The sequence below is a fragment of the Vipera ursinii genome, assembly GCF_947247035.1.
Source record: "Vipera ursinii genome assembly, chromosome: 2".
NCBI classification, from domain to species: domain Eukaryota; kingdom Metazoa; phylum Chordata; class Lepidosauria; order Squamata; family Viperidae; genus Vipera; species Vipera ursinii.
Genome location: NC_139513.1, coordinates 192,492,561 through 192,520,533, shown reverse-complemented (window position 1 = coordinate 192,520,533; position 27,973 = coordinate 192,492,561). Strand labels below are relative to the sequence as shown.

The window sequence follows — 27,973 nt, the reverse complement described above, 5'->3', positions numbered from 1 at the left end:
AAACATTTCACCCTCTTTTAAAGTTACAAATAAAAACCCTTCTCCCCATAGCCTAACTTTTTATCTGCAGTTCAGATAAAGTCATCTTTTCAGATGGTTTAACAAAAGTCCACTAAGAGTTACCAGAAATATTAAAGAAATAATTTATCCCTGATCAATCAGTCCAACTTTATATTCTTTCTTTTTGCTCTTCGCAATTTTAGCCCTTAACTCATTCCAGTGGATTTGATTTTTCATCGATCATTGGCATCTAAGATGAGTCTTCAAAGCTTTCACTAGCCTACTTTATAAATCCCATAAAGAGACCTTGTCCAGGATTTCTTGTTGCAGCTGTTCCAGATCCTTTTCTTGAATTGTTCTTTTTGTATTCCCATTTTGGTGATCTCAATTTTGTTGTCTTTCATGCCTTCAAACTTCATAATATCCATACTATTTAAGTTTTTTATTTTTTTCTCATCTTTTAAAAATGTATCCATTGAAATTTGTATTTATTCTGAGATTTTAGTTAACATTTTGATCCACTTATCAAAAACTTTAGGATAAGAAAAGGTTATAGCCAACTTAGCCATTTTGACTTTTTTTTTTGGCTTGGCCCTTTAGTTCCCTCTAGTGTACATTTGCAACTTTCATCAAGTCTCAGTTCCTAATATGGGTTTAGTTCCATTTTAGTCATTTTCAACAAGTATATTATTTAACTACCTACTTGTTTTTTAGATCTTATAGCAAAAATAGCTAATATTCCAAGTCTCCTAATCTATTTTTCTTAAACCTTAATTTTTTTTGCTTACTGTATTTTATTTTCAATTCTTTTTTTTAATAAATTTTTTTATTAATGTGGTGGCTGGGTTAATCAATAGCTCAGTAACATACAAAAACTTTTAGTACAAATCTCAAACTACAGCTTCAAATATTTCCTCTCTTTTTCCCTTAATATCTACTATCTCATATTTAAGCTAATACAGTTCTTATTATTATCAAGTAAAAAGATCATTATAACATTTATCAATAATTTTTAGCTTATACATATCTTAATTGTGTTTACATTCAGTCCTTATATACAATCAATGTCTTGTTATTGCTTTTTTAATTTCCCATCAATATTCAAATTACATTTAATATTTATAATTTCCAAGCTTTAGGTAACCAAAGTTTTCTTTATCTCAATTCATAACAGAATCTAATATTCAAAATACACATCTTATCTATTTGGGTATAATCTTGTTCTATTTCCTAAACATTATCTATTATCCCCCATCTTACACCATCTAATTAATAATACAATATCCCCTTTAATAAATCAAAGCCCATTATATATATTGTCTGAGTTAATAAATCAAACATAGTCATAATATTTTTTTTCTTTTGGGTCTAATTTTTAAGTATTAAACAAATAGCATCCTTATTTTTGACTAATTTCCAAATATTTTAAATTTAATGTCCAAAATTTCCCTAATCTTAACTTCTCCCTTTGACCCTCTAATTAGTAATATGAAATCCCCTCTAATAAATCAAAACTCCAATTTTCTTCAGCCTTATTCTGGCTTCCTTTCTTTTTCAACTAGCCTTCCATGTCAACACTTTTAAATCATCAAATAAATCTCCCTCTATTATTATATATATTGTTTGGAATAAGAGAGACCATTTAGTTGCCATTTGTTTGGAAGGGCTAGCTAGCCCATTTGTATTCCTTAAATCGTCTCCCTATTATTCCAAATCCCCATAATTGTCCTGGTATGTTTATCTTCCATTCAGTCTGTTCTTCTTCTTGCTCCTCAAATTTCTTCCGGTTTATATAGAAAGTCTTTTCCATTTTCAGTGTTGTCAGTCCCTTTTCTGGATATTCCATTAACTGTATTTGTTGGTCAGTTGAGTCTTCTGTCTTAGTATTTGATTGTTCCACTTCTTCCGTTACCTTCTGCATTGTTAGTTCTTTAGTTATAGTTGGAATTTGGGTTTGTATATCTAAGCTGACATCTTGTTCTTTACTGTAACATCTTATTTCGTCACAAGATGAAAGAATAGTTTCATGTATTGCTTTCAACATGGAAAGAATCTTTTCCTGGTCCTCATCCATCTCTTTCACGTGTTTATAAATAGTCTTTATAGTAGTTTATAGTTTGTCAAGCAAGATTTTGTAGTCCAAGGTATTTCATCATCTCATATAGTAACCAATATTCCACAAATAAAGAGATAGGAAGGCAATTCCCCACATATAACTCTGAAAGTCAGTAAAGGTTTACATTCACAGTTCAAGTAGGCCAGTTATGCCGCCCAGCTGTTCTCTTTTTTTATTGCTTTTATGAAAACATATATTTAAACAAAAAAAAATACATATAAAAAACAAGACATAACATAAACAATACAATCAACAAAAATACAAAAAGAATACTTATTCCTAATCTTTCTAATCATTTTCAGGTGACTTCCTCAAGTCCCCCCTATCTGCGCTTCATCGTAAATCATCATTAGCAATTTCTATTTCATAATTTTAAATCATATTTAATATCTATATTTAATTTCTTATCATTTAACAATCATTATTTCATATTATCTGTTGTGTATGTAAATAGTTATTAACAAGGCAATTAAGAGATTGCAAACACATTGCAGCTTAGCAAGGTTTAGAGCGGGAAATTAAGGTGCAATCATTGGACGCCACAACCTAGGAGCGGGAAAAGAGACTCCATCGATTGGTTACAGTTCTAACGCTTTCTCTATAAAAGGGTTGCAACAATTGACAGTTGACAGTTGACTTTGTGTATTCAATAAACTCGTTCATTGTTAAACCACTCTGAGTCCTCGTCTATTAGAACCAAACATTATCCTTAATACTAAACATTAAACTCTAAAACTACAACCTATAAACACTTCCAAGTCCATTTCAAACTAGTTGATATAACAATATTTCTTCAAATAATCCTTGAATTTCTTCCAATCTTCTTCCACCGACTCTTCTCCCTGGTCACGGATTCTCCCAGTCAGTTCAGTGAGTTCCATATAGTCCATCTTGGCTACAAGTTTGAAGAAGGTCCTTCAAGATCTTATTCATCATGATCAAGCAGGTTTTTTACCTGGTAGACATATGAAGGATAATATTAGGAATATAGTAGATATTTTGGAAAGGTTAGAGGTCAAAAAGAACTTTAAGGCTATGTTAATGTTTATTGATGTGGAGAAGGCCTTTGACATTTCTTGGAGTTTTATGAAGAAGAATTTTGAAAATATGGAGGTTGGGCAGAGTTTTATGAATGGTTTAAATGCAATCTATTTTGAGCAAAAAGCAAAAATTATAGTTAATAATGTGGTGTCAGAGGAAATTAGAATTGAAAAGGGTACCAGGCAAGGGTGCCCACTCACCCCTCTTGTTTATTACGGTTCTGGAAGTCTTGCTGAATATGATAAGGAAAGAGGAAGGTGTGAAAGGGATTGTAGTGGGTTCGAAACAATATAAGTTAAAAGCCTTTGCTGACGATTTGGTGTTAACGTTACAAGATCCAGAAACCAGTGCAATTAAAGCACTGGAAATAATACAAGAGTTCGGACATGTTGCAGGTTTTAAATTGAATAAGAGTAAAACCAAAGTTTTAGGGGAAAAACTGTCATTAGAGGAAAAAAATAACTTACAGGAAGCCACTGGTTTGATGTTTGTAAAAAAGGTGAAGTATCTGGGTGTAAATATGACGGCAAAAAATTTGAATTTGTATAAAGATAATTATGACAAAATGTGGAATGAAATTAAGAGAGATCTAGATATTTGGACAAATTTGAAATTGTCTTTGATGGGCCGAGTTTCAGTTGTTAAGATGAATGTATTGCCAAAAATGTTGTTTCTATTTCAAGTACTTCCAATTATTGAAAAGCTGAATAGTTTTAAAGAATGGCAAAAGGCATTATCGAAATTTATCTGGCAGGGGAAAAAACCTGGAATTAAGTTCAAGCTGTTAACAGATTCAAAAGATAGAGGGGGCTTCTCCCTGCCAGATTTGAAACCTTATTTTGAAGCTGCTGCTTTTTGCTGGTTGAGAGATTGGTTTGTGTTAGAGAATACAGATGTATTAGATTTGGAAGGTTTTGACAATGTATTTGGATGGCATGCATATTTATGGTACGATAAGACAAAGGTCCACAAAGGCTTTAAAAATCATATAATTAGAAAGTCATTGATTAATGCGTGGATGAGATATAAAGACCTGTTAGAAAGTAAAACACACAGGTGGATTTCGCCACTAGAGGCTAAGACCCAGAAAAGGTCAAATATGGAAACCAAGTGGCTGAAATATAAGGATATATTGGTACAAGAAGGAGACCAATTCAAGATAAAAACATATGAGCAGTTGAAAGATAATGTGGATGATTGGTTGCAATATTACCAAATGAATGAAGTGTATAAAATGGATAAAAAAAGAGGTTTTCAAATAGAGAAATCCAAATTGGAAACGTTACTGTTAGATACAAAATCAAAGAATCTTTCCAAGATGTATAATTTATTGCTGGAGTGGCACACGGAAGATGAACAAGTGAAATCAGTGATGATTGATTGGGCTAATGATGTGGGGCACAACGTTATGATGGAAGACTGGGAGAGGATGTGGAAAAAGGGTATTAAGTTTACAGCATGCAATGTTTTGAAAGATTTTGACCAATAGTGGTAGATGTAATTATTACGGGCATGAATTAGGTCCCCATCTTTGATAATAAAAATAATAATTTTGTCCTTCTTTTCTTGGCTTTCTTTCCCTTTGCCCTCCCTATGTTGCTCTGTTCAGATTCCGAGGTGGACTGGATGTCACAAGAGGTCAGACAGGAACAGAATCTGTCTACACAAATTTTCGGGGCAAAGAGATCATGTTCCATGTCTCTACAATGTTGCCTTTCACTGAGGGAGATGCCCAGCAGGTATGTTGAGTAGAATTAGGAAGAGGGCAGAGTTTGTCTTCGCATATTGTCAATTTGAGGCTAATAAAAATTCATAGAGAAGGACAGGATGAGCTGCAATGTCTCCTTGGGAACCTTCAAATTATCTAAATTGCTCATTTTTTCCAGAATGAGAAGGCAGCATGAACTCCCTTCTCAGTATTGGCAGGATAGATACTGTATCCTAAAACCCCATTAAATGAGTGCACTTCCTCATATGACTGGGGAAATTGAAACAATGCAGTCTGTTCTATTATATTGTTCTTACAGTGATCTCTGTGTTATGTTTTGGCCCTCTTATACTGATATTCTGCCAGAATGGATGTGTTAAATTGCTTCCTTTTAGACCCAAACATTCCGGCATGCTAGCCAAATAAACTGTAGTAGCAGTGAAGACTAGGCAACAGGTATTGTTGTTTTATGCCTTGTTTTATGTTTTATATGTTTTTGTAATTTTGCTAATTGTTTATTGTAAATAAGTAAAAAAATCTGTACTTAAATCTAACTTTCAGCTGTGCGTGAATTGGAATTTGCCAATAGTGATAAGCCAGGATTCAGGATCTAGTCTTAGATTCAAACTCTACTACATGGGTTATTTTGAAGTCATTCGTAAATTTCCCAATTTAGTTGGGTTATGGTCATTTTTAGTCCTGTGTGAAAAAAGAGAAAATAAAATGTATATGTGCAAAATATTCTGTTTTACAGAATTGGATAGCCAAACCCTGGCCCAGGGCTGGACAAACCTTTAGAAAAGACCACAGTCTCCACAGTGTACTGGTGGAGCTATGATTTTTGTAATTTCTTGGATTTGGTGGGAAGGAATTTGGCAATAATTCTTTATATCTAAATGTCATTAAGCCAATTTCAGGATTTACACCACAGTTTTAAGTTTAGGTTTAGGTTTCCTGTTCCAAAATAACAGAATAGCACCATTGTTTTTGAGCAACAGGATTTGCATGGGGGAAAGTTCAAGTTGTAGAATAATGAACATTTTATTTTATTTTATTATTTTATATTATTATTTATTTTAATTTTATTATTTTGTTTTATTATTTTTTAACTAATTTATTAATTTTTTTATGCCATCCATCTTCTACAAGGTGACTGTGGGCAGCTTAGAACCTTGCTTGCTACCAACATTCCTCAATTTGGAATAGGATGGAATTGGTTTGAGGATTGCCTAAACTGTGTAGGATAAGGTTACCATTTTGTGCAATCTTCTTTGTTCCTTTTCAGCTCCAACGCAAGCGCCACATCGGGAACGATATTGTGGCCATTGTCTTCCAAGATGAAAATACTCCTTTTGTGCCCGATATGATTGCATCAAATTTTTTACATGCCTATATGGTGGTGCAACTCCATCACAATGCCAGTGGGGAGACTCTGTACAAGGTAAAATGCACACACAGTCCACAATTTACCATTCGTGGGGAAGCCATATAATGTTCTGTGGCATTACAGTGCCCACTGCACTCTCAGTTCCTGTTTTATCATTCTCTAACTTTTCTATTGTTTCTACCATTGGACTATCCTTCTTTTATTCCTCAGCAACAATCATTAGTTATGCTCATATTTTGGGGAGACTAAACAGATGTCAAGGGGAAAAACACCATGTTCTCCCTTTTCTTTCTTCAGAATCTCCAGTCCATTCTTGTTCTCATTTTTCAACAAAAATAAAATATATGTATTTCTTCTTCCATTCATGTGTAGGGTAAAAAATATGCATTAGCCATAACATGGTGAGAGTAATTATTCTTGATGATAGTTTTCGGAAGAAATACTCCAATTGCATTAAAAGGGGCCTATTACTTTAATATCAATACTATACAAATATCTATGTAAAGTAATAGTATACAGCTTCTGTGATTGTGTGGGTCTGTGTGCAAATGGCAGTCCTCTGTCTCAATGGTGTGACCACCATCTTGCATGTTTTGACCCCCTGGTGGATGCTGTGGCCTTACTTGTCATGTAGATCAGGCATTCAGAAACCTAAAAAGAATAAGGGAACTAAATTAAAGGATACTAATAATTAATTTAGAATTTCAGAACGGCACTGCTTAAATTAACTAGAACTTTTAAAATTCAAGCATCAATAGAATATGAACTGTATCAGGATCTAAACCAGGGGTGTCAAACTCAATTTCATTGAGGGCCGCATCAGCATTGCAGTTGCCCTCAGGGGGCCGGGTGGGTATGGCCAGGGTGGGCGTGGCCTACTGGGTGGGCATGGCTACAGTGCGTATGGCCTACTGGGTGGGCGTGGCCAGCTCTACATCGTTCGCATCAAGAGTGCCTATGGGGGCCTGGGCAGGAGTGGGACAGATCTGAGGGTCTCTGGCAGAAGGAGGGTCTCTGAGCCAGGGCCAAGGCAGTGGGGGCCGTTCCCTCACTGTTTCCAGGATGGCGTCGCGGGCCACATGAAACCACTTCACGGGCCAGATCCGGCCCCCGGGCCTTGTGTTTGACATGTCTGATCTAAACCAAATACTAAACCATCAGTAAATTTATATAAATCTTTATAATATAGTAAACATTATATGTTTTTAAAGAATAGAATAGAATAGAATAGAATAGAATAGAATAGAATAGAATAGAATAGAATAGAATAGAATAGAATAGAATAGAATAGAATACATTTATTGGCCAAGTGTGATCAGACACACAAGGATTTTTTCTCCAGCGCATAAGCTCACAGTAAAAATATGAACAGCAAGGTTTTTTTTATTTTAATTCCATTTATATCCCGCCCTTCTCCGAAGACTCAGGGCGGCTTACAAGCTTAGCAGTAGCCTTCATTCTATGTATATGCCTGCTTATTAGGGCTTTCATACCCCTAATAGTAGGTCATAGGTCATAATCATAGTTACAATCATTAATCATAAGTTACAAACAACTGATAAATCATAAGAAATCAATAGGAGAAGATAGGAAAGATGAGAAGATGAGAAAAGATGAGAAATGAGACATTGTTTTGGAAATTAAGTGTTCATCAGAGTGATGGCACAGGAACTTATCTTTATCTGGTTGTTTTTGCACGCAATGCTCTATAGCAGCGTCCTCAGGGGACAAGTTGAAATAGATTATGTCCAGGATGTGAGGGGTCTGTAGATATTTTCTCACCCCACTTTCTGGTTTGTGCAGTATACAGGTCCTCAGTGGAAGGCAGGCTGCTTGCAATTGTTTTTTCTGCAGTCGTAACTATCCGTTGAAATCTGTGTCTGTCCTGTTTGGTTGCTGTGCCAAACCTGACAGTTATTGAGGTATAAATGACAGACTCAATAATTCCTCTGTAGTATTGTATCAGCAGATCCTTGGGCCATCTGAGCTTTCTGAGTTGACGCAGGAAGAACATTCTTTGTTGTGTCTTCGTAATGAAGGTTTCTAATGTTAGGATTTCCTTTTCAAGTCCTTGGAGATAATAGAACCTAGAAAATTGAAGGTCTCTACTATTTATACTGTTTTGCCTAATATTGTAAGAGATAGAAAGGAAAGTATATGAAATCTAGACCAAATTCCCTCCCCATGGAATTTGGAAATTTATGATTATTGTATTGGGCAATACAATAATCAAAGTGGTATAATAAATTAAAGTTAAAGCTAACTGCAAAGAACTAGAATAAAAAAATTCAATAAACAATAGTTTGATCAAATGCTTGATTTTTTAAAAACAAGTTTTACAATGCTTCCTTCTTCTCCTGGGTCAACGTGGCATTAAAAATGAAACTTGTAACTGGAGTGTTGTCAGTCCCATGCTTTGGTGACAGGTTGGCAGAAATGTAATTTGGTTACTAATTCTTGTCTTAAGGCTGCAGTGACCTTTCAGCTGTTTCTTAAACTGTTAATTATGATTGTTTCAGGTTTCTGTGACTGCCCGGGATGATGTTCCCTTTTTTGGACCCCCTCTTCCAAATCCAGCAGTATTCAAAAAGGTTGGTATGTCTGGTCCCTAGAGCAGCTTTTTTCAACACTGCAAGCTGGATATTTCTGCAGATTATCCAGGACTGGGAAAATCTTATGTCAAATGCTCTTAGTGATCTAATCCTTCATTCTGTAGTGTGCAATTCAACTGTCTGAGTAATAATCCTTCTTCCCCTTTTAACACAACAGCCAATTTGGAGGCAATGATTGCAGTTCATTTCACACTGTCAAACAGTGAATCAGTTAACAACAAGAACAACAGCATCATACAGTTAATCTTACAAACAGATCTTGTTTTTCTGCTTTTTAGACCTACCCGGGCAAATCTGAAATCTATTTTTTCAGATTTGGGGACTGTTTCAATTTATGTCCAACGGGGGTACAGAGCAAATTCCAGCTGGAAGGATTTAGAGTTTGCTGCAGTAAGGAGTCAGCAAACAGGAGCAGGGAGATTTTTATAGATTTGGCTTTGCTGTTCCTAAGTCACGGGTGCATTGCATTGACAGGTGCAAGAGCATTGACTGAATTCATGTTCTACTGATGCTCATTCATGTCGCAGTCCCCAGTATATATCCTGAGGCAATAGGAACAATTGAGACACCAGTGAAACCTTGGTTAGGTAAATCTCTTGGGTCTTATAGGAAGTACTTGACTTATGACTGGTCACTTAGCTACTGTTCAAAGTTACGACGGATCTCCCAGTGGTTCTTACAACCCAGTCCCAAATACCACTCCCCTACAGTCATATGACTGCTTTTCTTGGCAACTGGCCCATATTTATGACTAGTTGCAATGTCCCACAGTTATATGACCGCATTTTATGATGTTTTGCTAAAAAGTGGCATTTACTCCTGGTTTTTGGCAAAAATAAAAACCATCCCATAGTGAACTGACTGTTTAATGACCAACTTTAAACATTAAAGGTCATAATATCCAGGTTGGAAGCTTGGGCGTCCCACTTTACAAACATCAGGCTGTATTACAGTTGTAAGTTAAAAACTACCTGTATTACACATTCCTGCTGTCTATGTTCTCCTCTGTGCAAAAAATTCCACATCTGAAGAAAAGCTCACACTCTTTTTATATAGAAGAGGATTTTTTCCCCTATGAGAATCATGTGCAATACATTATCGGGGGAGGGGGGGGAGAGCGACTTCATAGCCACACAGTCCAAACAAGGCCTTATTAAAGTATATTTCAATGCATTCATCAAGTATATGCTGTGAATGGAATCATATTCTTAAGACATTCTTCTGGGTTCTAGTATTTCCACAAAGTCCATGTTAATTTGGCTTGCTAAAAAGCATTCCCAATCCTCCATTCTTTTTTATATATAATATTTTATTAGTTTTCTAATTTTACAATTAAGTATTTAGAAAGCAACATGGTGGCTGGGTTAATAGTTCAATAACATACATAAATCTTTAGTACAAATCTCAAGTTACAACACCAAATATTTCCTCTCTTTTTCCCTTAATATCTACTATCTTGTATTAGGCTAATACAGTTCTTATTATTATCAAGTAAAAACATCATTATTATATTTATCAATATTTTTTAGTTTATACATATCTTAATTGTGTTTACATTCAGTCCTTATATACAATCAATGTCCTGTTATTGTTTTTTTCCCAAGCTTTAATTTCCCATCAATATTCAAATTAACATTTAATATTTATAATTTCCAAGCTTTAGGTAACCAAAGTTTCCCTTATCTCAATTCATGACAAAATCTAATATTCTAAATACACATTTTATCTATTTGAGTATAGTCTTATTCTGTTTTCTAAAAGTTATCTATTTTCCACCATATTAAATCATCTAATTAATAATACAGTATCCCCTTCAATAAATCAAAACCATTATATATATTATCTGGGTTAACCAGTAAATCAATAATATTCATATTTTTTTTCATTTGGGTCTAATTTTTAAAAGTTCAAATACTCCCTCTCTTTTTCTGGTAATATCTTTTATCTCATATTAAACAAACAGAATTCTTATTTTCAACTGATTTCCAAATATTTTAAATTAGGTGACCAAAATTCCCCTTATCTCAACTTCTCCCTTTTTCCCTTTTCATACCAAGGTCTATTACACATCTTACCTATTCAGTTATAATTATAATTATACTTTATTTTCTAAAAAATTTCTATTTTCTACCATATTCAACCCTCTAATTAGTAATATGAAATCCCCTCTAATAAATTAAAACCCTAATTTTCTTCAGCCTTTTTTTGGCTTTCTTCCTTTGCCAACTAGCCTTCCATGTTAGTGCTTTTAAATCATCAAATAGATCTCCCTCTATTATTATATATTATTTGAAATAAGAAAGACCATTTAGTTGCAGAACTAGCCCATTGGTATTCAGTAGATCGCCTCCCTATTACTCCAATGTCCCACAATTGTCCTGATATGTTTATCTTCCATTCAATCTGTTCTTCTTCCTTCTCCTCAAATTTCTTCTGATTTATATCGAAAGTCTTTTCCATTTTCAGTGTTATCACTCCCTTTTCTGAATTTTCCATTGGCTGGATTTGTTGGTCGATTGAGTCCTCTGTCTTAGTGTTTGGCTGTTCCACTTCTCCTGTTATTTTCTGCATTGTTAGTTCTTTGGTTGTAGTCAAGATCTGGGTTTGTATATTTAAGCTGGCATCTTGTTCCTTTATATTGCATCTTATTTTGTCACAAGCTGAAATAATGGTTTCGTCTATTGCTTTCAACATGGAAAGGATTTTTTCCTGATCTTCATCCATATTCTCTTAATAGTGTGTTAAGTTGAAGACTCTAAAATCAGACGTTAAAAATATTTTTTGTAACTAGTTATGGGACATCTATTTCACATGTTATAGGTGTCTTTATAGTGGAAGTTATTTGTCAAATAAGAATTTATAATCCAAGGTATTCCATCATCTCGTGTAATAACAGATGTTTCTCATGTAAAGAAATAGGAAAGCAATTCCCCACCTATAGCTCTGAAAGTCAGTAAAGGTTTACATTCAAAGTTCAAGCAGGCCAAATATGCTGCCCAGAAGTTCTCTTTACAGCTGAGTTTTTCACAGGTGATATCTGTCAAGGTCAGAAGAGTTTTATCTGGAGTCTGGACTTCAAGCCAAGTCTCTTTTAGGCAATAACAATTGTAATACCATACTTCAAGCCAAGTCTCTTTTAGGCAATAATGAGTTGTAATACCATACTTCGGCACAAGATGTCACTAATGCCATTTAAAGCTTTGTAAGTCCAAAAATTTTATTATCATTGTTCAAGTTTTATTTCTTTTTTTAGATAAAAACAAAGATCTCCAGTAAGAATAGGAAAATTTTAGTTCCCAAATTTCAGAAGCATATAGATCCACTCAGATTAAAATTGTTCTTATAGTGCTTTGATTCCCCTGGGTAGTCAGTCGCCGCTGTTCTTAGAGGGTGGGGTAGAAATTCCCTTCCCTCTTTCCTTACAGGGGGAAAATATACTTTGGGCAGCTTTTACAGGAAAAAAATATTTAAAATCTTAAAGAGAAGATCAGATCTCACCCAGTTTCATCCCCGTTGCTTTAAAGGTGCTTGATGGTAATTTTGACTTCGGCTGTCAGCAGCTTAGTGACAAGCTATATTGCTATGCCCCGGAACAAGCAGAAGGGCTGCTGCCCTTCCGTGATAAAGCAGGGGTCCGCTTGTTGCCCCTACAGGGTGACTTTTGACCCTTTCCAGGGTCCCCCAGTGGGACGAAATTGGGCGCGGAAGATGGAGCTTGCCTTCCAGTGTCCGCAGGGGCCACAATGGCAAACCCGAAGCCCCAACACTCCGTTCTTAAACCAGAATGGTTATGGTTCTCATTGGTTAAAGTGAGAAGAGACCCTACAGAATGTCCAACGTGATGGTGGACCCTTCCTTTTTTCCTCCTTACAGGGCGCAGATTTCCGTGAATTTCTTCTGGCAAAGCTTATCAATGCAGAGTATAGCTGTTACCATGCTGAGAAATTTGCCAAGTTGGAAGTAAGTCTGGTTACTTAATGTTTGTATTAATAACTTCTCAAGCAAATATTTATATGAAACAAAATATATGAAATGAAAATGCACAATTAGCAATGTGTATAAATTGCTGAAATATCAGCTTTGGAAAATTCCTCCCAATGTTATTCACATTTAAGATTCCTAATGGTTAGGAAGGGATGAAAAGAATTTGATGACCTTTTAACATTTCCCTCAAGAAAAGGATAATTTCTCAAGTAAGGACATAATCACATGATATACATTTTTTGCCATCATTTCTGGCTTTAATGTCTTACAGTAACTATCATCAATTACTGTACCCTGAAACATTTGGATGAAGCTGGATGAGAGACTGGCTGTATTTGGAAGTGGAGTGGTTAAAGGCTTTCCTGAAATATTTGTACAGTTTGGTCCATGCGAATCTGCTTGAATATATCAGCAGTTGATTTGTATGAACTCTGTCCAATAAGATAATATTTAATTTGCTACTATTTGCTAGTTTAGCTGTACAGGCATTTAGCTTTCAGAAATAAATAGAGAAGTTACTGATTACAGTCATTTCGATTGATTTGTTTCTCCTAAGCACCCCAGTTTAAACTACCAAATTCACAAAATTGAGAAATCACAAAACTTCAGCAAATCCAAAATGAAAAATAGATGTTCTTATTTTCCTTTTTAAGAAATTCACCCAAAATCTGATGCCTTCTGATTTGCCCACTTTTGGCCCTATTAGTTATGGGCCTAAAATCCAGCTGGTTAATAATATGGTAACCTTCTTTAAATAATGTTCAGAATAATTTTAAAAAGGGGGAAGTGGATGACTGTATTTACCATATATGATGTTTTTGGCAGATGCATTCTGACTCTTATTTGGAACCTTGCTGAAACCATCCAGAAAAAAAGCTTTTCAATAACATATTATTTCTGCTGACTCTATGGTATACAGAAGTGTTGTGTAAAAGGAGAGTAAAAACAACAACAAAAATCAAAGGAAAGCCTGAACTTACTGGCAACAAGAATAAATTATTTTTTTTACCTTAAAACTAGTAATTATTTTCATCACCAACTTGTCAAGATACAGATCTTCATTTTCTGGCAAAATTCAGCTAGGAAACATTCTATAGCATCACCACAGAAAGATTTCTTTCTCAAAAGATCTCTTGCTGAATCTCTGAGAAGGGATCTAGATTAAGGCTTTTGATATTAATGATAGTTTTCATGCAGGCATTTATGAAATAGTTGCTCAGGCAGGTGGGCAGTCTTTTTGAACTGGAATTTGGAATTTTGAAAGCATAGCTGGATGTTCTCTCAAAATGACTGCCCAGATTTCCTTTTAAGTAGAACCTACGTTTATCTGCCATCTTCCTATTCTTCCTTTTTAGTAGTAGGATCAGGCAGGCAGAATATCCTCATAAGCTTGTCCCTTCTAGTGTTGGCCCCTTTTAAATGAAAACTACCGTTAACATACGTTTAAGTAAATAAATAGGAGACTGTTGAAAACGCAATATCATACAGGACAACACTGGAGGATGTCAGCTAAGAACAGTGACTCAACAGATTATGTAACCCATCCAGACATAAAAACGCCTTCTGTTTTGCCTCTTCCTCTTTTCAACATGCACTCCCATAGTTTGACTTGAAATCTTTGACAACATGCTTCTTTTTGTTTCTCTCTTCCTGGAGCAGGAGCGCACCCGCAGTGCACTTCTGGAAAGCCTTTATGAAGAACTTCAGATTCGTAGCCGCAGTATGATGGGCCTGGCCTCGGGGGACGAGGACAAAATAGAGAATGGGGGTGGTGGCTTCTTTGAGAATTTCAAGGTGAGATATAGCATAAATACTGAATTTCTCAATATCCTTCCATATTTACTAACCTGATGCTTGCTCTGGGTAGTATGGTTATAATATTTCACATGTTTCTAAGGGTTTATGCCCTGACCATATTTAGTCTTTTATTTCAATTTCTATGGTCACCCATCTCAACTTCATGACTCTGGGCAGCTAGTAATAATTAAAATGGCATATAAACATAAAACAGTAAAGAAACAACACATAATCTGTTACATACACAGACCCAAGGTAATAAAGCTACAACACAAATCCTCACAGGTATAGCTTGGACTGACATTCAGTTCCCCAAGCCCAGTGACAAAACTGTGTCTTTAAAGCCAAGCAAAAGGCCCACAGAGTCAGGGACAATTTAGTCTTGGGGAAAGGATGTTCCAAGCAAAAGTTGCCAGATTGGAAAAGGTGCCCTTGCCCCATCAAATGGTACTCCCTAGTAAACAGAAAGTCTTTATCGGCACCTTGAATTGCACTCAGAAGTACCGGCAACCAACACAACTGACATGAACAGAGCCTCTCACTCCAAGAATGGAAACAGTTGGTGCACAAGATAAAGTTGTGCAAAGGCACACTTGGTCACTTACCTCCAACTTTAAAATAGTGCAATAGATAGGCCTATAAATATATGCTCATATTATGTTTGGTGCTTGGGGGAGAGGATTCCAAGGCTGAAAAGGAAGTCACAGAATTTTTCACCTCAGAACTGTTAGGTGATATGCTAGCTATCAGTCTATTCATTTTTCTTGGAAAATAAGGCCATGGAAAATCCCCACTTGATGTTTTGAGGACAAATTGTAATATCTGTAATATAACTCCCACCTGGCATCTATATATATCTGAATCTGTACATTAGCTGGAAATGAAAGTGTATTTGATCATTATGTGGAAGGGAAAGTCTATTTGATCATTAATACTTGAAATATAGCACATTTTACATTCTAGGGGAAAATTTGTTAAACTTTATTTAACTTGGAACTTTCTATCTCCCTCCCAGATGGAGTCTGGACAGTGTACAATAAATTATTTAAACATAGAAACAATACATACATTCTCAAGAAAGCTTTCTCTTTGTCCAGTTTATGTAGTCTTGCCTCCCCCACTATCAATACAGTGGAGGAGAACGGGAATCAGAAATTGGAGAATATGTTGGAAATCTGGAGGCCTAATCATGATGATGCTGTTCCTAAAAATGCTGAAATATGTGTTGTGATATCACAGCATAAGAACTGCCCTCTCATGCTAGCATCCCTGCACTGTATGAAAATATATAAGGGGGAGGGCTGGTATCATGGTCCATGTTTCCTCACCTCTGCTTGCCCTGTGTTTGAAATAAGCAAAATGTCATGAGGCTTAATTGTGTTTCAGAGGGTATTCCTTTCCACAGCTATGTAGCAATAGCCAGGATCAATTATATGTTGTATATTTGAGTGAAGTGACTAGACTAGACTAGAAAAGGGAATCCAACTCTAGTCTAGAGTTTTGTAGTGGGTACAAAAAGGCATGCTCTTTGGTATTTCATGTGTGAATCAAATCAAGGATTTGAAGGATTTCAGGCTACAAATCACACACAAAAATATTATATTGGGTTTTTTTTGCTCTGTGCTATATGCCATCACAAAGAAAATTGTTTTGCATTTTAGACTGAGAACATGCTGTTCTTTTTTTACTCAGCATAGAATCTGCTTCTGTACTGGTGCTACAGGCCTGGAAAGTTTTGTTTATTTATTTAGCTAGTTAGCTTTCTTTAGGCACCAGAGGAAGAAAACAAAGCTTTCTTTCCAGTGCTACCATATATGCTACATAATTCTTTATTCAAATAGATCAGGGGTGTCAAACTCAATTTCATTGAGGGCCGCATCAGCATTGCGGTTGCCCTCAGGGGGCCGGGTGGGTATGGCCAGGGTGGGTGTGGCCTGCTGGGTGGGCGTGGCCAGCTCTACATCGTTTGCATCAAGGGTGCCTATGGGGGCCTGGACAGGAGTGGGACAGATCTGAGGGTCTCTGGCAGGTCTCTGGGCCAGGGCCAAGGCAGTGGGGGCCGTTCCCTCACTGTTTCCAGGATGGCTTTGTGGGCCGCATGAAACCACTTCACAGGCCGGATCCGGCCCCCGGGACTTGTGTTTGACATGTCTGAAATAGATAATGTAATATTTATGGTTGTGGAAATATATTGTCAGAAAAGTGCAATTGTCGTTATTTTCCATTTTTCTGTATCTGCACAGAATAATAAGACCTGTGTGTCCCTTCCCTCAACAGAGCTTCTTTGACACATCTGTAGAGAGTTTTGAAAAGACTTTAGCATAACAGTTTTGTGTTTGCATCCTGCAATTCCTATGCAGAAATGTATTACAGTAGTATGTCTGGTGTAAAGTGATAAAAATCTGGCCACAACAAAACATTTCCCTAAGAAAGTAGGATACCTTTTTATGGCAAATCTTTCTATGGAATCCCCCCTGCTTCCAGTCATGAGGTAGGGAAAAAAACTGAAGGAATTACTCTACAATTATTCCAATTCAGACTGCAGACTGGGTTGATGGCAGGTTAAAAAGGAAATTCCACCAACTTTAATGGGCAATACTACAGGCTATGTGCTTAGGATTGTAGCTTTACATTTGTAATGGTCATACTTTGTACATATTCAGGTACTAGAGACCCCTACTTGATCATCCTCAGAAAACTCCAAGTCTTTGCTTTCTTTGTTAGAAAGCCTTAATATGAAATCCATGTAAAATAGATATATGCAGGTGATGTACAGGTAGTCCTTGACTTACAACAGTTCATTTAGTGACTGTTCAAAGTTGCAGCAACACTTTAAAAAGGGACTTATGACCATTTTTCACACTTACTACTACTGCAATATCCCCATGCTCACATGATCAAAATTCAGATGCTTGGCAGCTGACTCATTTGTTGTTGTTAGCTGCGAAGTCGTGTCCGAACCATCGTGACCCCATGGACAATGTTCCTCCAGGCCTTCCTGTCCTCTACCATCTTCTGGAGTCCATTTAAGCTATCCTACTGCTTCAGTGACTCCATCCAGCCACCTCATTCTCTGTCGTCCCCTTCTTTTCTTGCCCTCAACCTTTCCCAGCATGAGGCTCTTCTCCAGTGAGTCTTTCCTTCTCATTAGGTGGCCACAGTATTTGAGTTTCAACTTCAGGATCTGGCCTTCTAAAGAACAGTCAGGGTTGATCTCCTCTAGGACTGACCGGTTTGATCGCCTTGCAGTCCAAGGGACTCGCAAGAGTCTTCTCCAGCACCATAGTTCAAAGGCCTCAATTCTTTGGCGCTCAGCCTTTCTTATGGTCCAACTTTCACTGCCATACATTGCAACTGGGAAGACCATAGCCTTGACTATATGCACTTTTGTTGGCAGGGTGATGTCTCTGCTTTTTAGTGTGCTGCCTAGATTTGCCATGGCTTTCCTCCCCAAGAGCAAGCGTCTTTTAATTTCTTGGCTACAGTCCCCATCTGCAGTGATCTTGGAGCCCAGGAAAATAAAATCTGTCCATTTCTTCCCCACCTATTTGCCAGGAATTGAGAGGGCCTGATGCCATGATCTTGGTTTTCTTAATGTTAAGTTTCAACCCAACTTTTGCACTCTCCTTCTTCACCCGCAACAAGAGGCTCTTTAGTTCTTTAGCTGACTCATATTTATGACAATTGCAGTGTCCCAGGATCATGTGATTACCTTTTGTGACCTTCTGACAAACAAAGTCAATGCTGAACCAAGATTCACTTAACTACCATGTTAGTAGCTGAACAATTGCAGCGATTCACTTAACAACTGTGGCAAGAAAGGTTGTAAAATGGGGCAAAATTGTATAGATATGATCTCAGAATAGTACATAGTTTGGACATTCCCCAGGATGTGCTAATTTGTATTGGGAAGCTTTCAATTTCTAGTTGACTTCCTGAAAACATTTTAAGGAAAGGTTGAATTATAGTCATATAACATGGGATTTCTAATTCTTTAACTTGTTTTGTGCTTGAGCAGTACACAGATATAAAACATATCACCTGGACATGGGTTAGAGGAAGGAATGTGGGAGGGCAGGAAAGGCTCAAAGTAAAAAAAAAAAGGTCATGGTTTCGATAGAGGAGAATATTTGCAGCTCAGGGTTGAAATGAGGGGTCCTTGGTGCTCTCTGAGCTTGGTTGTTTTCTTGCAGATGTTCCATTAGTCAAACTAGATAATATCTTCAGTATTATCACTGTCAATATTGCAAAACTTGAATGAAATGAAAGACATTTCAATGTAGGCTGCAAGCAGTGCTTCCTGGTATAATGTCATTTTTGTGGAAGAGCAGTTGAATAGCTGAAAGAAATACATTTCCTACAAAAGTAAAAAGTGAAAGATAAGAGATGTGGTTATGTGTAAAACTGTTCCCAACATAATGAAAGTCAGTACCACTTTTATTGTTTTATGCCATTAATTGAAAATCATGAGTATCTCGATTTAAAATACAATATACCATCATTTTACTTTACTAAATTAATAATTATTTTTCAGTAATTGGAGCGGAAGTACTATCTTAGAAAAGATAGTTTAATTTTCACTGATGACATTTTCAGATAAGAAACTTCAGGATAAATATTACCTTCAGGATAAATATTAAATTTGACATGAAAGTTGTTAAATGTCAGGGTGAGTATTCAGAGCATCAGAAGGAGTAATTGATGCTTACATTCAGGAATTCAGGGTATGTGGCTCCTCTGCTTTTCATTATACAGTGCTGCTTGTCTTACTTTCAGTACTATAATGTAGATTTGGTATCCCAGCTTGTATCTTCAAGGTTCATACAATAAAGGAAAGAGTTAAGCTAGAGAATCATGATTGTATCTGGTCAGTATCACCTAGAGGAAAGCAAGAAAGTTCTTAATGAAGATTGTAGCCTTGGAGAGTTTGGGCAGATTCTGTCTACTTGGATATTGGAAAAAAAATACTTTCTTTGCTTGAGAACCAGTACTGAGAGGAAGTCCAGGGTTCGTATTCTTTGCCTCCCAGTTCTTATCCACCAGCATTTCTGCTACTCTGTGCTTTCCTTGTGTGTGTATGTCAATGTCTCTGTGTCTGTTTCCCTGTTGCCCTTCTCTCCAGCGGGTGATCCGAGGCCGTAGCCAGAGCCTGGACACTATGGGGATAGCCATGAGGAAACAGCAGCAGCAGCAGCAGCCCCCAGCAACTCTACCCAGCCGCCCAGCTACTGCAGGCCTTGCCCTCAACCCAAGTGTCGCCGAGGGTCCCAAGGCTATTGCTGCGGTAAGGTTTTGTGGGGTAGGGACTGGGGAGGCTAATCAGCATGCCTTCAGCCCTCCTTCCCCATTTTTCTCCAGACCTGCTGCTTGTCAGCGCTCTTTGCTGGTAGCTGTAATTCCATAAAAATACCTCAGATGTCTATATGGATTTGTTTTCATGTCTCTATGTTCATTTGTCATTCATAGTCCTCTGTCTCTGGAACCCGACTCCATTAATTTGAAAAGTGGTATAGTGGAAGAACTTGACAATAGGGAGATAAGCTAAGGTAAAAGTCAACAAAATTTGAACTGTCACTAGTACACCAGATATTTTAAAGGCTAGAAAAATAACAAGCTTTTATCCTAACACCAAAAGACATCAGATTGTTTCCTACCAGCCTCAGATGCCAGTAGCATTACAGGAGGGCTTTGGGAAAAGATCTTGGTGCAAGAAAGATGATTGTTGAGAGAAATTCAACAAGGGCCCAAAATGGGCAATGATGTATCAGAAAAGCACTGGAACTTTGAAACTGTATTTGTAAATGGCTTCGTACATAATAGTAGGTTGTCATATACATTTTCTGGAAGACTGATGGTTGTCAGAATATGGAACATTCTGGCCATTTTATCTCTGGAAAAAAATTAAAAGTGTCTGTCCCTTGAGGCTTCAGTAACAAAGCTTAATTAGTAAGCAACAATATGTTTAAATGAAGGAGCTTGAAAATCCCACATGACCAAGCTAAGTGATTTCTTATAGATAATTGTGTGAAACCAGATGGAACTCTTGGGGATATTTCATGTTAATGTCCTTAGTCTAAACTGTGATTTCATGGCACTTCCTTGTAAAACCAATTCCATCAAAACATTATGTTTTCAATTCTCCATCCAATTCAACTAAAGACTTTTCCTCAATGCTGAACTGAAGTGTTTCCCACCCATTAACAGAAATCCATGCCAGCATGAAATTTACTGTCCCTGTTACCCATCCCAATTTTCCTTACATAGTCCCTCTTTCCTCTCATTGCCAGCCAATTTCACTGTGTTCTTGACTGGCCATGTTGCGGAGGCATATCAGGAATTAAGGAGATTTGCAGGGCATGTTTATGTCAGGTTAGGAAGTTGGGAAGGACCCAAGTAAAAGAATGCCATGATACTGAAATTCTTAAAAAATGAAATAGAATTGTATTTCCCCTGTTCTCTGTTTTGGCAGTTTTCTGAACCTTTAATTTCACATGCTCTTATTAAGGATAATTTGGTAGGGGATATAGCAAATAAAGCCTGTTTCATGATTATTTGACAGCCTCAAATGAAGGAAATAGGAGCAACTAGGATAAGGTTGTTTTCATCAGGCATTAAACCTGATGATGTGCACTGAAATAGTTCAGGTTGAATTCTAAGCATGCAAGTAACATTTCTGGTTTAACAGGCATGGAAAGCATGTGGAGAAAGCTTCCTATAGACAAACTGGGCAATTAGGATGGAGTTGTCACTATTGTTTGAAAATACGTGGATTATTAGTTAGTCTGACTTGGCCACAGATATGCTTGGGAGGTTTTGGCTGGGATCTACTGCCTTCAAATCATATGTTCTTCCATTCAACCATGGCTCAGTCCACTGTTAATGAAGAACAAGCCTTCCCCCCAACACTGAACTTGCAGATCTGGGTCGGTGTACGCATGTGAAGCTGCTGTTTACAATTAATTCTGGGTATTGGAATCACTCGTCTTAGGGGACTACAGTTTTAATTTGTAGCCTGAAGATGACACTGAGATCCATAGTTACAAATCTATGCCAAGATGCTAATTACTTCCTTTCTCTGACCACAGCTGTAGATTTCTAGGTCCCAAACTACTTGTTGGAAGGAACGCCAGGAGAGGAAATCTCCATTTGGAGAAATTATGTACACAGAAAATAAATGCTAGAATGACATGTAGATATTGATAATTCTGTTCAAGATGTGTGTTGCTTGTTATCAGTGATATAACAAAAAATTGTTTTGAAGGAGGAGGGAAGTTCTGCTGGATATTCAGGAAGGGAATGACTAGAGTCACTAGACCATCGTAGTTGAAACTTACTTTAAACTCTAAGTGTGGTTCTGTATACCTTTCCCTCTATTTTCCTTTCTCCTTCAATCTATATTGTCTCTCCTGTCTTGGCACCAGTATCACTCTATATATCTAAAGTATTTCTCACTGTTTTCTCTGCAGTTACTAGTTTATTGCTTTTAGTGTATTGCTTTTTCTTTTCTTACTCTACATTTTTCTCTATTGAATTAGCTTATCTAGCTTTCTAAGTAGCGCCATGTCATATATACCGTCTGGCATGCTGCACAGATTGATTTGTTAGCATTAAATGTATAGGCAGAATCTGGAAATCTAGTTCTCCATCTTTTGCTCCTGTTCCAACTCGTGCTGTTCTATTTCTTTCCTCCTCCCTCTTTTTTTTCCTTTCTATCACTTCCTCTCCACTAGTCCTTTGCCCTGCCTGGGAGAAGCCCATCGCGCAACCGAGGCAGCCGTTTCAGTGGGAGACGTAGTAGTGCCATTGGCATTGAGAACATCCAAGAGGAAAAGAGGTATGGACCATGCCAAGAATGGCAAGGCTAGAAATAAAGCAGGGGGAGAAAACAGTGTTTGGTGCAAGAGGTAATCCAACTTTGTACCCTCAAGGTCTAGTGGAACTGCATCTGCCAGAATTCCTAGCTATCGTGGCATTTAACCAATATGTAAGAGAGGTGCAGTCTGTATATATCAGGAGGGCACTAATTTTGAAAGATGGGGTTAGTATGTCTATAGGTAAGTTTTTGGCACGACAGGTCTTTAGTGCACTTAAAAGAGCCTTGGTGGCGCAGTGGGCTAATGCCTCCTTAAGTAACACCAGCTGCCTGCAATTAGTGCAGGTTCGAGTCCCACCAGGCTCAAGGTTGACTCAGCCTTCCATCCTTCCGAGGTAGGTAAAATGAGGACCCAGATTGTTGGGGGCAATAAGCTGACTTTGTAAAAATGCCGCTTGGGGTGTGTGTGTGTGAAAGCCCTAATAAGCAGGCATATACATAGAATGAAGGCTACTGCTAAGCTTGTAAGCCGCCCTGAGTCTTCGGAGAAGGGCGGGATATAAATGGAATTAAAATTAAAAAAAATAAAAAAGGTAATTTTGTTTGTTGCAGAGTAGCAATTTCAGCTGTAACTTTTAATCTACTTTTGTGACTCATGGACTCTAGTTTTATTCCAAGAACCAAGAGCACTTCTGTCCAAAGCTACTTGCTTATCAAACCAACAAAGTGTTCCTCTTTGTTTATCATGCAGCCTGTTGACTCCATTTTCTTCATCTGTGTATCAGTTATTTTGTTTCTGATGTGTTATCCTGGAGTCTATCAGGATAACTTTCCCAACAGTTCTGTGATTTAGGTAGTAAGCACCTTAATGCTTTCATGGGACAATTTCATAGCAGTTCTGAATTTAATTTCTTGAACAATTGAAAACTCAAGTTCTGAACTGGGCATAGAACATAATTTTTGGTTGCAGAATATAGCTTAAATATATTAAGAGAACACTAGGTTGAGAAGAGAATCTCCATAGAGAGATGAGAAAGATTCAAGGGAAAAGAAGCAGAGAGGAAGGAACAAATATCATGATTGACATGAGGATTAAAAATAAGAGAAGGAGAGGCACTGTTTTGCTTGAATCTGGGCCTAAACAATTATCTCACTGTGTTTTTCTGATCAAATTACAAACATGCTCCAAAATTATAGTAAACTGATTTGGGGACATGCTATGGCACCACAAATTAAGCAAAAAGGTCTAAAAGAAACTGATTTCATTAATGCATTTGTTGACTTAGCTCAGGTTAGGCAACTGTTTTCTGGCTAGGAGCTGCACATATAAAATCAAGATGGTTCCTGAGAGCCAAGGAGGGCATGATAGTGATGTGGTATAACAAAAACAATTTCTTTAGCCCATTGTCATGTTTGTATTTTTGAGTGGGGAGGATTAATCTGCCTTTTTTTTTTGCCTTTTTGTCTGAAGTGCAAACCTGTGCCATTGAAATGATTTGTTTTCACTTAAATTTTATAGCTGGATCTTGGGGGGCAACACAAAATATGAGGCTCTGTGGCTCCATTAAATTTCTGGGGTGCCTGCTACTGGTCTAGATGGACAGATGCATGTACAAGACAGTAATTTTTGAAGAGCTGAACGATGACATATTCTTAGTATATTCCTTCCGTTGTATGGCCTATTAACAATTAACCTTCTATCTGTAAATCAGTGTTTCCCAACCTTAGGAACTTGAAGATGCGTGGACTTCAACTCCCAGAATTCCCCAGCCAGTATAGCTGGCTGGGGAATTCTGGAAGTTGAAGTCCACGCATCTTCAAGTTCCTAAGGTTGGGAAACGCTGCTGTAAATAATGATAACCCTGATCCATATTGGATGCTTACTCTTTTATAACTAATTTACCTGCTTCTCTTTGTCTGATTACCAGATGAACATGGTCTATAATAGTAATTATTTTGGAACAGTACTGTTAATTACTCTGCGCAGCTCCTCACCAACCTTTCAGCTTGTTCACAGTGTACAAATAACTTACGGAAGCAGTGCCACTGTCACATACCCTTCAGCCCCTCAGAATAAAAACAAATAAAACCTAAAATCCCTTTTTTTCTATCCTGAAAATGGAGTGAAAGCACAAGAAAGAAAAACTTAATAAAAGGAGTGGTATTCGGTCAGAAAAGCAACACAGATGTTTTTTTGCAAAAGCATGCTGAAGTCTTGCAAATGTAATTATATGGGAAATGTCATGCTATCGTAATTTGGTGTTAAAGTTTTCGTACAAGTTCTACTTTAGTGGTATTATTGCTCAAGTTTTTAAACTGAGGAAGGATGATTAAATGTTTCCTCTTCCTCCAAGGAAGAGACAGAGGACAACAGGCTGTGGCTGAGCAGAGACTTTGTGGTTCACTTCCACACTTTCCTTGCCTCCGCCTGGTCAATAGCCATGGTGCCATTGGTAGGTGCACAATGGTTTCTGGGGAATGAATTTAATCCACTTTCCTGCTAGGCTAATCTAGGATCAAGTCCAACAACTTCTCAAAATGGAGGAGGAGGAGGACCCAAAATAGAACTAGTTCCTTCAATGCTAGCAGATGTGGCAAGAATGATATACATTTTTGCAAAGTGAGAGAAACTTCAACTAATGTTAGGTTTGATGGGAGATCCAAACAACATTTCTGGAGAATGTCTTCTTGCTTTAGTGCAATATTCAGGGAACTTGTTTTCTTCTTACAAAGAAAGTTAGGAACACTGACGGAAGGAAAGGGGCTAGTTTCCCTTGCCATATTTGGTTAAAATTAAATTTAGCATGTGTTGTAGCTGCTTTACTTTTAATCAATATGAAAAGGCAACACTGCAGCCTGTCTCCTGAGGTCAGAATACTGTCTCTGCAGTCTTTCTTTCACCACTACAGTGGATCAAGGAGATAATTACCTTACCCACAAAACAATTGCCTTCTCCCGAGTTGCCTCATTGCCTTCCCCTATTCTGTTCTGCTGGATTGCCTCCGGCTCCTAGCATCCCTGAATAGATCCAGCTGTGAATCGTCTACATCCAATACTTCATGCTCACACGGCTGAGTCTGAAGAGGAACATGACGGGAGGGGCCTGGCTGAGAGTCCTGCAGTGCATCAGAACCTCCCTCTGATACCAAAGGCTCTGCAAACCCCTCCTCCTCCTCCTCTTCAGAATCATCAGACTCAGCTGCTGATACCACAGGCTGACGCTGAATCACAACAATCACATCTCACGCTAGCAAACTTCAAACTTGAATTATGCATTGTGTAAATCAATTGATCAATTGCAGTCCAAAGAAATGCAATATGGGCAGGTCCCTATGAGTATTTTTCTTTAAACTAAAACGGCTGGGACGTAACTGCTTCTGTTCATCTGAGACATAAAAAACAGTGCAGCTCTCAGCCATAACAAAATTTTTCAGCCCAGCTCTAGGGACATATGTTTTACAATGAACTGGGAAGGTAATTGTAATGAAGACACTTTTGTGCTCTGGTGGACACAATCAGAATTTTATCATACTAGAAGTGCTTTTGCAAAATGGTAGCTGGGAGGCTTATTCATTCACTGGATAGTTGCTATGGAAATTTATCAGAGCATTACTTCCCACTTGCCTTAACCACCACTACCACCATGATGCCAGGTACTCCCTATAAGCTCTGCTTATCTTTGTCCTTTTCACATGTGAATGCAGTAGTGGGATTCAGCCAATTCACACCAGTTTGACAGAACCGGTAGCTAATTTTTTGTTGCCCAGGCCCAGAATGGACTTCCAGAAGTGGCATCCACACAGAGAACCAGTTGTTCACATATTTGAATCCCACCACTGGGAGAATGGATCCATTTCTGAACAAACACTGAATTGCAAAAGTCTTTCATTTACTTTAGAAACCGTACTGGGTCCAGAGACACTTTTGGAAGTAAAAAAAAGGTGCAATAGATTAATACTTTGTTTTACAGCTAGCCAATATCCCACTGTTCAGTTTTATTTATTAGCAGCCATAAGAGATTAATGAATCTTGACAAATTCCAAGAGGGCTGTTACAGAGTAGCTAGTGTTTTTGTTTCACATTGTGGAGGTCCCAAGATTATGAAAAGTAGTTGGATTTCTGGGAAAGGGCCAACCTTTATTCTGAAGATTAGAAATCCATAAAATTATTCATGAATCTCATAGAAGGCTTCTTTTCTCTGTAATAAACACTTACTCTTTTCTCTCTAGCAAAGATGTGGCTGAAAGGATACAGAAGGTATTGGAGAGTCCTGGACCCTTCTTTGATCTCAAATCAGATGGCTCCTCCAGTCCTAGTTCACCAGAATTCCCTAACAGGAAGAGCAAGTGAGTTGAATTTGAAAGATATATGGGCAGGAGGGCTGATTTAAGATTATTTCCACAGAATAAAAAAAATGTTGCACCTGCCAGTGTTATTAGGGAAGACACCTTTCTTTAATCTACTAGAGCAGGGGTGTCAAACTGCCGGCCCACGGGCCAGTTGCATCATACGGAGGCCACGCCCACCCCAGATCCGACAATGCAAAAAAAGTCACGATACATCGCAACGCGTCACGTGACATGGCGAGTTTGACCCCCGTGTCCTAGAGGAAGCGGTAATTCAGATTGCTATGCTACATAGGCTGACTTTTGTCAGAAGGGAAGATTAATCTTTAGGATGGGCAAATGGCTCTTGAAGGTTGTGATTCTTCGGAGCTTGTGTTCCTTCAGCCGAGGTCTCTCCAATCAGACATCAGGATATTGTGTGATGCAGCCCTTGTCCCGTTCTTCATCTAATGTGAGCAGCTGTTGTAGTGGAGTGAGAGAGAATGAAACATCAGAGGAGGAGGAGAATGAAGCGGTCAGTGTGGGATCTTTTATTACACCCTTTAATAGAAGCAATCTTCCAGATACAGACTAAGTGACTTCTAAAACTCTTTCCCGTTTTTCTTGTGCAGGAGTTAATGTGTTCTCTTGAAGGTCCCCAGAAGCAGGATTCCCTGGTTCAGAATGCATGGTTAGATGACAATGTCTGTACACCCAGTAGTACCAGCTCACCAGGTAAACACTGAATGAGTTCATTTGTAGGGCAGGTCTGCTAGGCAGAGTAGATTCCTTTTATAGATTTTTGGGGGAGCATAACATTTATTTAGAAAAAGACTACTCCCTCACCCACCCTAAAAACAGCACCATGAAGGACTGAAGGTCCACAGAAGGTTGATCAATTGGGAGGGGAGGCATAATGAATAAAGTTCTATACCTGATTATTATGTTTTCTATCTAGGCTTCCCTTTCAGAGTAAATGGCAGATGAGAAAATGGAAGAAATGCACAGCATTAATCCGCGCCCCCCGATCTAAGTTCTGATTTTTCAAAACAGAGAAACAACACACATTTATGACAGGATTTGTCTATTGCTCATTTGGCCTAAAGAACGTCCTGTAACAGCAAGCATTGTAAATTACTAATGCATTATTAGAAATATGTACAATGGTACTTTGGTACTCACCTTTAATT

At 37.7% G+C, this 27,973-nt stretch overlaps 1 protein-coding gene across 1 annotated transcript in view; it reads left to right on the top strand.

The window, feature by feature from the left end:
* The window catches only part of LOC310634454 (rap1 GTPase-activating protein 1-like), a gene marked incomplete at both ends in the record, with an annotated part of 38,972 nt that extends 12,164 nt beyond the window's left edge, over positions 1 to 26,808 (top strand). Inside the window, 8 exons of the mRNA XM_083352850.1 lie at positions 4,767 to 4,896; positions 6,151 to 6,306; positions 8,772 to 8,843; positions 12,738 to 12,824; positions 14,508 to 14,642; positions 19,768 to 19,929; positions 22,376 to 22,479; positions 26,688 to 26,808. Of these exons, the coding sequence (XP_083208976.1) occupies positions 4,767 to 4,896; positions 6,151 to 6,306; positions 8,772 to 8,843; positions 12,738 to 12,824; positions 14,508 to 14,642; positions 19,768 to 19,929; positions 22,376 to 22,479; positions 26,688 to 26,808 (967 nt within the window). The remainder of the gene's footprint in view (positions 1 to 4,766; positions 4,897 to 6,150; positions 6,307 to 8,771; positions 8,844 to 12,737; positions 12,825 to 14,507; positions 14,643 to 19,767; positions 19,930 to 22,375; positions 22,480 to 26,687) is intronic.
* Positions 26,809 to 27,973: the final 1,165 nt, after the last annotated feature.